The sequence below is a fragment of the Triticum dicoccoides genome, chromosome 5B (assembly GCF_002162155.2).
Source record: "Triticum dicoccoides isolate Atlit2015 ecotype Zavitan chromosome 5B, WEW_v2.0, whole genome shotgun sequence".
Classification (NCBI taxonomy): Eukaryota; Viridiplantae; Streptophyta; class Magnoliopsida; order Poales; family Poaceae; genus Triticum; species Triticum dicoccoides.
In genome coordinates this window covers 638,784,566-638,794,783 of record NC_041389.1, presented here as the reverse complement: position 1 = coordinate 638,794,783, position 10,218 = coordinate 638,784,566, and the positions used below count along the sequence as shown (strand labels likewise).

General features: G+C 48.1%; 2 protein-coding genes across 2 annotated transcripts; one reads left to right on the top strand and one right to left on the bottom strand.

Annotated features, from left to right (window-relative positions):
- Positions 1-280: 280 nt before the first annotated feature.
- On the top strand, positions 281-1,757 carry LOC119312243. The gene has a single exon (XM_037587969.1). It carries the CDS (start codon positions 381-383, stop codon positions 1,536-1,538), a length of 1,158 nt encoding a protein of 385 aa, XP_037443866.1. The 5' UTR covers positions 281-380; the 3' UTR covers positions 1,539-1,757.
- A 4,921-nt stretch (positions 1,758-6,678) lies between these two features.
- LOC119306465 (putative cyclin-dependent kinase F-2) lies at positions 6,679-8,143 on the bottom strand. The gene has a single exon (XM_037582675.1). It carries the CDS (start codon positions 7,967-7,969, stop codon positions 6,848-6,850), a length of 1,122 nt encoding a protein of 373 aa, XP_037438572.1. The 5' UTR covers positions 7,970-8,143; the 3' UTR covers positions 6,679-6,847.
- Between the last annotated feature and the right edge of the window lie 2,075 nt (positions 8,144-10,218).

Here is a 10,218-nt window from a genome sequence, read left to right as displayed (position 1 = left end):
GATCCATAATAAATCATGATAGTAATATTTTTAAATTAAACTAAAAAAGTAATATTTTTAAATTGCCATACTCAAATTATTTTTTTTGCGGGGTAAAAACGTAGTATATTTTGGTACAAAGATAGTGTATGTTATTATTGTGGGCACGGCCAATGTTAGTTATATTTTATAAGAGAACCAAAAAAAAAAACATTGCACAGTGTCAGTCCAGACCAGCCCAGCCCATTATCAGAGAAAGAGAGACTGGCGTGTAGGGTCGCCTTGTCAGCATCAAGGTCGAACAAGACCAGACCAGACCACGCAAATCCTCTGGCTCTGGCACCAGCCGGCCGTCGTTCCCCATCCCCTCGCCGCCGGCACCACCGTACCGCCGCGGCGCCATGCTCCGGCTGCGAAGCTCCATCCTCGCCCATCTCCTCTCTTCTTCTCAAGCCACCTCTCCCGCATCCCCTCTCCACCGCCTCCTCTCGGTCGCCATTTCCCCAAGCACCGGATTCGCCGTGGAGAACTACCTCTTCTCCACCTGCGGCCTCACGCGGGCACAGGCCGTCAAGGCCTCCCGCAAGCTCCCCCGCCTCAAGTCCCCCGCCAATCCCGACGCCGTGCTCGCCTTCCTCGCCGGCCTCGGCCTCTCCGGTGCCGATGCCGCCGCGGTCGTCGCCAAGGACCCGCAGCTCCTCTGCGCAAGCGTGGAGAGAACCCTGGCGCCCATCGTCGCCGGGCTCTCTGACCTCGGCCTATCGCGTTCCGAAATCGCACGCCTCGCCTCGCTCGCCGCCCACAGATTCCGCAGAAAGGACACCGTCTCCAAGCTCGAGTACCACCTGCGCCTCTTCCGCTCCTCCGAGAACCTCCTCCGGGCCATGAAGTTCTGCGATCTCATCTCGCACAGCCTCGAGAGGGTGGTCAAGCCCAATGTCGCGTTGCTGCGCGAGTGCGGGTTAGGTGATTGCGATATTGCCAAGCTGTGCATCTCAAGGCCGAGGATGATCACCGCCAACCCGGAGCTTGTCCAGGCGATGGTGACATGCGCCGAAGACATAGGTGTGCCCCGTGGCTCTGTCATGTTCAGGCACGCGCTGCATGCTGTTGCATCTGTCGGCAAGGAGGAGATCTTGCTGGGATGTCCAGCCAAAGTGGAGTACTTGAGGAACACGTTCAGGTGGACGGATGCTGAGGTGGCCATTGCTGTTTCTAAGGCTCCAGCGGTGCTGACGAAGGCTAAGGAATCGCTGCAGCGCAGATCCAAGTTCCTCATCTCCGAGCTGGGGTTGGAACCGGCACACATTGCTTATCGTCCGGCAATGCTCATGTACAGCTTGGAGGGCCGGATCAGACCCCGGCACTATGTTATAAAGTTTCTCAAGGAAAATGGATTGCTCAAGTGTGACCCGAGCTACTATACTGTTTTCAAGGAGTCTGAGAAGACATTCAAGAAGAAGTTCATACACCCTCATAAGGAAGCTGCACCGAACCTGGAAAAAGACTATGATGCTGCTTGCAAGGGGGAAGAGCCCACTAATTTCAGATTCACATAAGCCGAGAACGGGCTCTGATGTAACTGTTTGCTGGTTGTCCGCTGCTGTATCTGTATGTCTGCTAGATGCTGGGTCGGTTGTTGTTAATTGTTATGAAACTGATAATTTGATCCCTGAATACTGATATGTAATGTCACCACTCAGCAGAGAAGAAACCATGTATCAGTTATGAACTTTTTCGTCCCCATTCATGTTTTTAAACACACGTATTGGGACTAAGTGTGAGATGAGGCCATTCTGCCATGCATTAAAATTTCAGTTTTCAAGTTCGTTGCTGGTGTATTGAGATAACTAGCCAAGGTAAGGTCCCCTTCATGTCAGTAATGCACTCCTGATGTTCTATAAATGTTTTTGCAATTCATAGTGGATAATTGGAGGATCAATCTGATACCCATCCCAAATTTAGGTAAATAGTCTTTTTGGAAGCAGCTGGAGAGCATGTTGCCTCCTGGTGTTGGCGTTTCCTATTTTGGGCCTTTTTTTTTTTTGCTTTAAGTAACTAAGTAAAGATGGAGGCGTTCACTCAACCGTGGAAACTTTAGCGAAAAAATTCAACCATGGAAAGTGTACACAGATGAGTTCTCCTTTAGTTAGATCAGAAGCAACGATTTGGAACCATTGGTCATATTGGAAATACCTACTGGACTGCAGGATGAAATGTGCAGGGCTCACACATACAGGTTATCTGCTAAAGAGAGATGCCGGCTTGACTAAACATCGAACTCTCATGGAGGAGGGTTGGCATCATTTAAGTTTAAGTAAGTAAACTAACATGCCTCTGTTTATTTTTATGCTAGTATTGTTATTGAGACAATGGAGAAGCACTTGCTGCTAGTGATGTTAATGAGACAAAGAAGCACTATTTTTTTTGTATGTTGTGGATTTTTATGCTCTGCACCATGGCCATAAATCATGTGTTTATTGTGGATGGCAGCTTAAGATTTTTAGTTCACTATTGTGTTTTCGTCCTGTGGGTAATTCTTGGTGCCAAGCACCACCAGGTGGTTCACTAGCATTTTTTTCCTCTTGCTTTCTACATCTGAGGTACCTCTTCTTTAGTTTGGCTAAAACTGAGTGCTTAACTTGTTGCTTTCGTCAGTGTGATTGTGATTAGTGTCAGCAAACAGTTGGTATCATGTACATACATACTCTGAATACATGGTCTGAATATCTGCAGAGACTGCAGGTTCTTAATTACTCCCCCTAGTATTCTTGTTTGTTTGAAATGCTGCACACAATCTGCTAACCTTTTGGGGCACATTTCTTCCAACTGGCCACATAATCTGTACTTGAAATAGTTTCCACCATCTTGGGTGTTCATCTGGATGAAGAGTAAAATTTGATACCTGTGTCTGCATGATTTTGCCAAGGTAAAATTAAGGACTCAAACAATGTTCGATCTGGAAAGGCAAAGAACTCCAATACTTTCTTTAACTTCCGAAGTAACTGCCAAAGCATGCTAGAATTTTTTTAGCTTCTATTTTTCAAGAAGATGGGTTGTACAGTAGTTGTCATGGTCTGTTTTTCTGAAACAAAGTAAGCATTTCAAGCTGGCTGTACTTAAACCTTTCATACATCCACTTATGCATTTGGGTCCTCCAACAACCTCCTCTGGGCCCTCAAGAAGAGCTTCTACCTTCTCATGTCTGACCTCGAGGGTATGGTCAAACCAAACGTCACGTTGCTGCAGGGGTGCAGGCTAGGTGCTTGTGTTATTGCCAAGCTATGCATTAATCAGCCATGGCTGCTCCCCACCATACCGGAGTGAGTCCAGGCCATGGTGGCATGCGCCAAAAACATAGGTGTGCCCAGCCGCTCTCGGATGTTCAGGCACGCTCTGCATGCTGTCGCATTCCTCAGCGAGGAGAAGATCGCAGCCAAAGTTGAATACTTGAAGAGCACGTTCAGATGGTCGGATGCTCAGGTGGGCATTGCTGTTTCTAAAGCTCCATTGATGCTGAAGAGGTCCAAGGAATCGCTGCAGCGCAGGTCTGAGTTCCTCATCTCCGAGGTGGGCTTGGAACCAGCATACATTGCTCATCAACCAGTAATACTCAGTCACAGCCTAGAGGGCAGGCTCAGGCCCTGATACTAGGCTGTAAAGTTTCTCAAGGAAAATGGATTGCTCAAGTGTGACCTGAGCTACTTTACAGTTACACTTGTCAAGATGAACGAGGATGATTTCATGCTGAAATAATATGCCCCCACAAGGAAGTTGCACCTTACCTCGCTGAAGATTATGCAGCCGCTTGAAGAGGGCAAGTGCCTGCTAGATTCAGTTTTACATGAACCAAGACCGGTATGAAAATTGGTATGGTCATTATGTCATTCAGTCGAAAAGAAAGCATCACACTACAATGAACTTGTCCTTCCTTGTGTCATATTGGCACATATATTGGAATTAAGAGTGTGAGATCAGGGCATCCCACAGATGCTTTGAGGTATCAATGAGTAGTATTTCTGCACACTCTGTATCTTTATGTTCTGAGATGGCCATTGCAGTTTTCAGTGCAATCCTCAATCTGTCTTTCCATGAAAGAATGTTCTCATTTTGGCCATGAAGATGATATGAAGTCTAAAACTTTGGTATGGATGAAAATTTTGGACCTCTTCTTCTGTGGGAAATACTCCTGGAATTGCTGATGGCCAGTTAGCCACAATGTGCTGACCATTGCTGATGATGCAGTTTTGATCTGGTTTGTTGGTTGCTTGCTTTAGTTCTATATAAGCTGAAATGTTTCTTCTTCCTGCAGTAGCTTTGTTTGTAAGATATTAACTGTTGTGAAGGCCGGCCGTTGTTGAGTGTTGACTAGTACTAGTTTATACATCAGATTTTCCATTTATTTGTCTCCTGTAGTTTTGGATGACCTTCTGGGTGATACTTTTCTAGAGCATCTGATCTCGAAACTGAATAGTTGATTAGTAGGCTAGTGGCATTTCTGTTGCTGCCAAGTTGTATATTATCACGTCAACAGATATTTCTAATGCCCTGGTATTTTTGGTGGAGAAGCAAATTGACGCTTGTATATGGTATGCTGCTGAAAAACAGAGGGCATTTCATACAATAGGGGAAGTTATGTTATGGTAATCTTAAAAAGGATTATGGCATTACCATGTTCTGCTATATCTTGTAGCTAATTTTATTCCATAATAGCACTATCTATATAGATAGTGAGGGCATCTTTATCCCTTGGCATATTTGTGTAGGATAGTAAAGTGGGTCTTATGTACCATCTTTTTTGCAAATTTATATCTGGAAAGTCGGAATAGGAAAAGGGGAAAAGCCGAATGGGATGCCATGTAGTATGGAATCTTGCAGAATTTCAAACATAGGAATTACTGATGGTGCACATTTGTTTGTTGCTGATGTGAGGCTGTAGAAGTTGGAACTTGGAAGGAATGAGATCTCAGGTGTGTGCTTGCAGTAAGACAAAGGTGTATGGTCCATGCTATTACCAGCGAAGACCGAAGAGATGTGATTTAAAAAACAGTTGTGTGTCCCTTCTCTGGTACTTGTTGAAATTATAGGGCAGCCCCAGTGCATGTAGCTCCCGCTTGCGCAGGGTCTGGGGAAGGGTCCGACCACTTTGGGTCTATTGTACGCAGCCTTTCCCTACATTTCTGTAAGAGGCTGTTTCCAGGACTTGAACCCGTGACCTCATGGTCACAAGGCAGCAGCTTTACCACTGCGCCAAGGCTCCCCTTCACTTGTTGAAATTATAGAAACAAGATTAATGAAATGTAGACGAGGTGAATGGATCGATCGTTGGAGTGACTTACCACCAGGTCAGAAGATGTGGAGTTCTTCCAGGTGAAGATGGTGCTTTTTTTTCTCTTGCAGGTGAAGATGTGTTGAAACTGGATGTTGATGGTGCTTGTTTCTTCTTCCAGGAAACGAGACAAAACATGGTGACAATGGCTTTGCTGTACTATACATGATTCTGAAGGCCCTGTTAGTTTATGATGCCCTGAAGATTCAGTGACATGTACGGCCTGACGCTGGCGTAAGTTTTATTCAGGGAAGCTCCTACTTGTCTCTTTTTTGAATTTTGCAAGTTAAGTTGACCTTCTAGTATTATACTAGAGATTGTAACATGGTGGCTGACGAGTTGCTGTCGCATGCCTGCCGGATTCATCAGCTCAGCTGAGTGAGGCAAACTGAACAAAATAACAAGTCAAATAAAGTAGCAACATATTGTGCTTTAATCAATTCATACATGGAGCTCCGTGCTTCCTCTTGCTTAAGACATGCTGGATCTATGCTTATACTTCAAAAAATTGAACGAATCATGCATGAATGTAAACAGAAATCGTGATGTAAATTTTCTAATCTGAATTCTGAAGAATCAGAGTTGATTGTTAACTCTGAATCTTTCAGACTTCATGGGTTACTCCCAAGTAAGTGTGAAGCCATAGTACGTGTTTAAAAATCTTACAGGTGCCAAGTTAACTTGAATCAGAGCAGAAAGCTAACAGCAACCTTAGAACAAAGTTTTTTAAAATGATACTGCCAATCTGTTCTCTTTCTACTGGTACCGTAGAGCAAAATGTGCATAGAGGCCCTGTTCGTGTGCTTGACCAAAATTTCCACAAATTTTAATGCTCACAGATTTTAGTTGGCTCTGTTCATTCTTTTCAAAATGTGCATACATGCCCTGTTCACATTTCTTTTTTTCCTGTTGCCTCGATTAGGATGATTACCTTCGGGTTTTTTTTACGCTATTTTATATAGCATCAGAACAACATAGTATTCTAAGGATGCCTCACTTTTTAAAATGTGGCTTTTTACGCATCAAAATTCAGAGTTCTATGTTCATGTTTCAGAAATCCCTGGAGCCTTAAAAAAGACGAAATTCCTGAATCAACACAGGGGAGGGATGAACTCCAGAGCTATGATGTTGATCTTTAAAGGAAGTTTATTTCTCAGTGACGCGCTGTAAGTTGTAACTTGACATAAGTTCAAAATGATTCGGTATCTTCTTTGCACATTCCGAAGTTTTCTAAAATTCTAAGGTTTCTTCAGTTCATCCTCAACTGCAGTGGGCTGGGTTTGAACTTTGAACCCTCCTGTAAATTAAGAAAAGAGCTTGAGTGCATATATGCTAGATATTGGTCTTTGAATACAAGTAGGAATATCTGATGTGGTATATATTGATCATCACATTCATATGTCGGTTACAAGGCAATGTTTGATTGGGAGATAGAGATACAACTTCTATCTACTCCCAGACATGGTGTCATACACGTATACAAACACAAGTACGTATTCTTCTGCTAGCATCTACATGACTACATGGCTCTCCATTGCTTCAAGCACACTCAAGCCGTTGCGAATTCTTCCACATCTCAAGTGGGATCCTTAGCAGATTCTCCTCCCTGGGAGTTGCCGGCAGGATGAACGCGCCGTCGGTGTTGGTGCCGACGTCGATCTCAGGCATGAACCACGGGAGCTGGAGCGCGGCGGCGGCCGTCAGCCGCTTGCCGGGGTTGCACTCAAGAAGCCCTTTCAGGACCTGGTAGCCGTCCTCGGACAGCATCTCCGCGGGGAAGAGGTCTCCCAGCGTGCTGCGCTGCTGCTCCCGGAACTGGAACGATCTCCGCACCGCGCCGGCGAGCGGCAGCGACGTGAACTCCGGCCACGTCCTGTCGTCCGGCGAGCCTAGGACGCGGAAGATAGTGCGAAGCTGGCGTACCGGATCGTCCCTCCTCACGTCGCCCTTGAACAGCGGCCTGCCGGTGAGCATCTCGGCCATGACGCACCCGAGCGACCACGTGTCCGCCCCCGCGTCGTAGTCCGGCTTCCCAAGGAGCACCTCGGGCGCCATGTACGGCAGCGTGCCGGCGTCGCTGCACCGCGTCCGGTCGGCCGTGCGCAGGGACATGGCGAGGCCGAGGTCGCAAATCTTGAGGATCTTTCCCCCTTTCCCGACGAGGATGTTGGATGGCTTGAGGTCGCGGTGGACGATGCCGAGCCGGCGCATCTTCTCGGCGCCGGTGAGCAGCCGCCACATGTAGGCGCACACGATGGGCTCCGGGAGCGGCGCCCTCTCCCGCAAGAAACCGTGGAGAGTCGGCCCGGCGACGTACTCCATGGCGAGCCCGAGCCTTGGGGTGGCCGGGTCGCAGACGAGGCCGTGGGAGCCGACGACGTAAGGGTTCCCGGCGCAGGCCGCGAGGAAGCTGGCCTCGCGCCGGAGCTCGGCAGCGGCGTCGGCGGGGTCCTCGGAGTCGCAGGGGAACTTAATCGCGACGGTCCTGCCGGTGGCGCGGTGGCGCGCCCTGACGACGGCGCCGAAGCTGCCCTTGCCGAGGCAGGGCGTGTCGTCGAACTCGTAGTCCTCGGTGCTGCCGATCCGGATGCGCCTCCTCTTGCAGCCTTTGGTGGTGGTCGCGCGGGCGTGGACGGCGGCAGGCCGCTTGCGGACGGCCATGGCGGCGCTCGCCTACTGCTGTTGCTGCTTCTGGTGGGTTGCTGGAGCGCGCGGAGGGGACGGCGGGAGCGGCCGATCGATGGGGGCGCGCGCTTCCGCGTGGATCGGCGCCATAGGTATATCGACGCCGAGAGCGAGAGCACGGCTAGGTTACAGAGACAAATCTCGCCGTTTGCCTCACAGGGTTTGTTATGCCATCGGTTTCGTTTCCTTGCTGCTCGATTTTTTCGATTGGGCAGTTGTAGATTCAATCGCACGCCCATACGCACGCGTCTTCCGCTCCTGTCCCGAAATCGCAAATTTCGTGGAATTGGCGAAATTTCGGAGACGTCTTTCAAAAATTTCAGACAAATGAAGTACACGTTTCTCGTAAATTAGTACTCCCTCCGTTCCTAAATACTTGTCTTTCTAGACATTTCAAATGACTACTACATACGGATGTATGTAGACACATTTTAGAGTGTAGATTCACTCATTTTGCTTCGTATGTAGTCACTTGTTGAAATGCCTAGAAAGACAAGTATTTAGGAACGGAGGGAGTAGTTTACACATTTTACCTGAAAAATTATATTAGTGCATTCTAATTGATAGTTGAATAGTATATCGAGAGTGTGTTGTTGAACAAAAACATTTGTCCTTTGTGTAAAACTTGTGAAATTTTAATGCATTTTTGTGTAGGTCACAATGAAGAGCCTTTCTATCAAGGGGAAGAAGAGCGTGGGTAACGGAGGTGGTAGTCGAAGTCGGCAAGGCGACCCCACGAGAGGTCGTGGAGGATATCCACTTGCCCTTTGTTGGCGAGGCCACCTTCTCCTTGGGCGGCGCTGCAGCTGGGCCCTAGTCGGCGTTCATGGGCAAGTCGTTCATTGCCAAGCGGCGTCTTTCCATGACAATGCAGAAGCACGGTGGTGGAGTTTGATTATGGTGGCACGTATGGAGAGCAGTGAAGCAGCGATGGAGCGCAAGAGCAGCAAGGCAGGGCGCGAGGAAGAAGAAAGGGTAAGAGGAAAATGAGTGTAAAGTTCTTTCTCACCCACCTCCCTTATATAGGAGAGGGGAAATATGAAACGCTGGCATGGTAATTTTGCCGCGTGGCAACAAATCCCCTCGAATCCCTACTTACGGCGCTAAATTACGCGTGGGGATCAAGGGGCCTGTTACGCCCATGTGAGGATCAAGGCGCACACCCACTGGCACGAGACGTGAGCTGGGTGGACCCCTTGCCCACTCCCTCACAACACGTTGACCATTGGGTTAGTGCTGACATGCCCCATCACTAGTGGATAAGAGCGGTCTGGTCTGACATGACCAGATGTAACGACTTTTGAAGACGCAGCGCGGGAATTCGACCCGCCAATGGCCACCTGTGCGGGAAACATTTCTTCTGTGTGGGTCGGTTATCTTCTTCAACATATTCAAAGCCGAGGTGGTTTAAGTCACTTCGGAGGCAACTCGATATCTGGATTCCGTCTACGTAAATACACTGTTGTGAGACGCTTCTTTGAACCTGTTTAAAACCAACAAAAGAAGGCATGCAGCTCGGAGTTGACAAGGTGTAGCCAAGCTCGAAGACATGTTCAGGGGCTATTGATGGTGTCCCGGCCGTGGGGTCTCTCACCACATTGGTTCCCAACCTGATGGGCCCGGCTGATGACCCCTATGTCGGTTTCGTCGTAGGCCCATTGGACGCCTCATGGCGGGTTATACGAAGACTCTGGAAGACTTGACGCACGAGCTGGAGATACCGAAGCCGCGGAGAGGCCCATTGGACGCCCCATGGCGGATTATACGAAGACTCTGGATGACTTGACGCACGAGCTGGATATACCGAAGCTGCGGAGAACTTCATCTTCACCGATGTAGCCGATTAGGATCTAGGAGTATAACCATAGGACCCCCAGTATAGGTCGGGGGTTGGGCTCGTCGCAAGACAGATAACAACCCCTTGATACTTTACCTTGCTTTGTACACACGTCAATGTAATACACACAAGCATGAATATAGTATTATCTTCATCATGAGAGCCCAAACTTCGGTAAATCCCTGCTTCTGTTACCATTCAGCCCAATCGGCTAGTTAGGATACACTACCGACGGATCTGCCGAATCTAGCTCCGACAGTGGTGCAACATCAATCATGTCTAGATATACATTTAAATTTTTCAGTGATTCAACACCAATTGTCTATCCCTTTTTGAGTAGGAGAGATTTGATAAACACGGTGAGCTACTGAGGTGAAGGCAGGGAGGA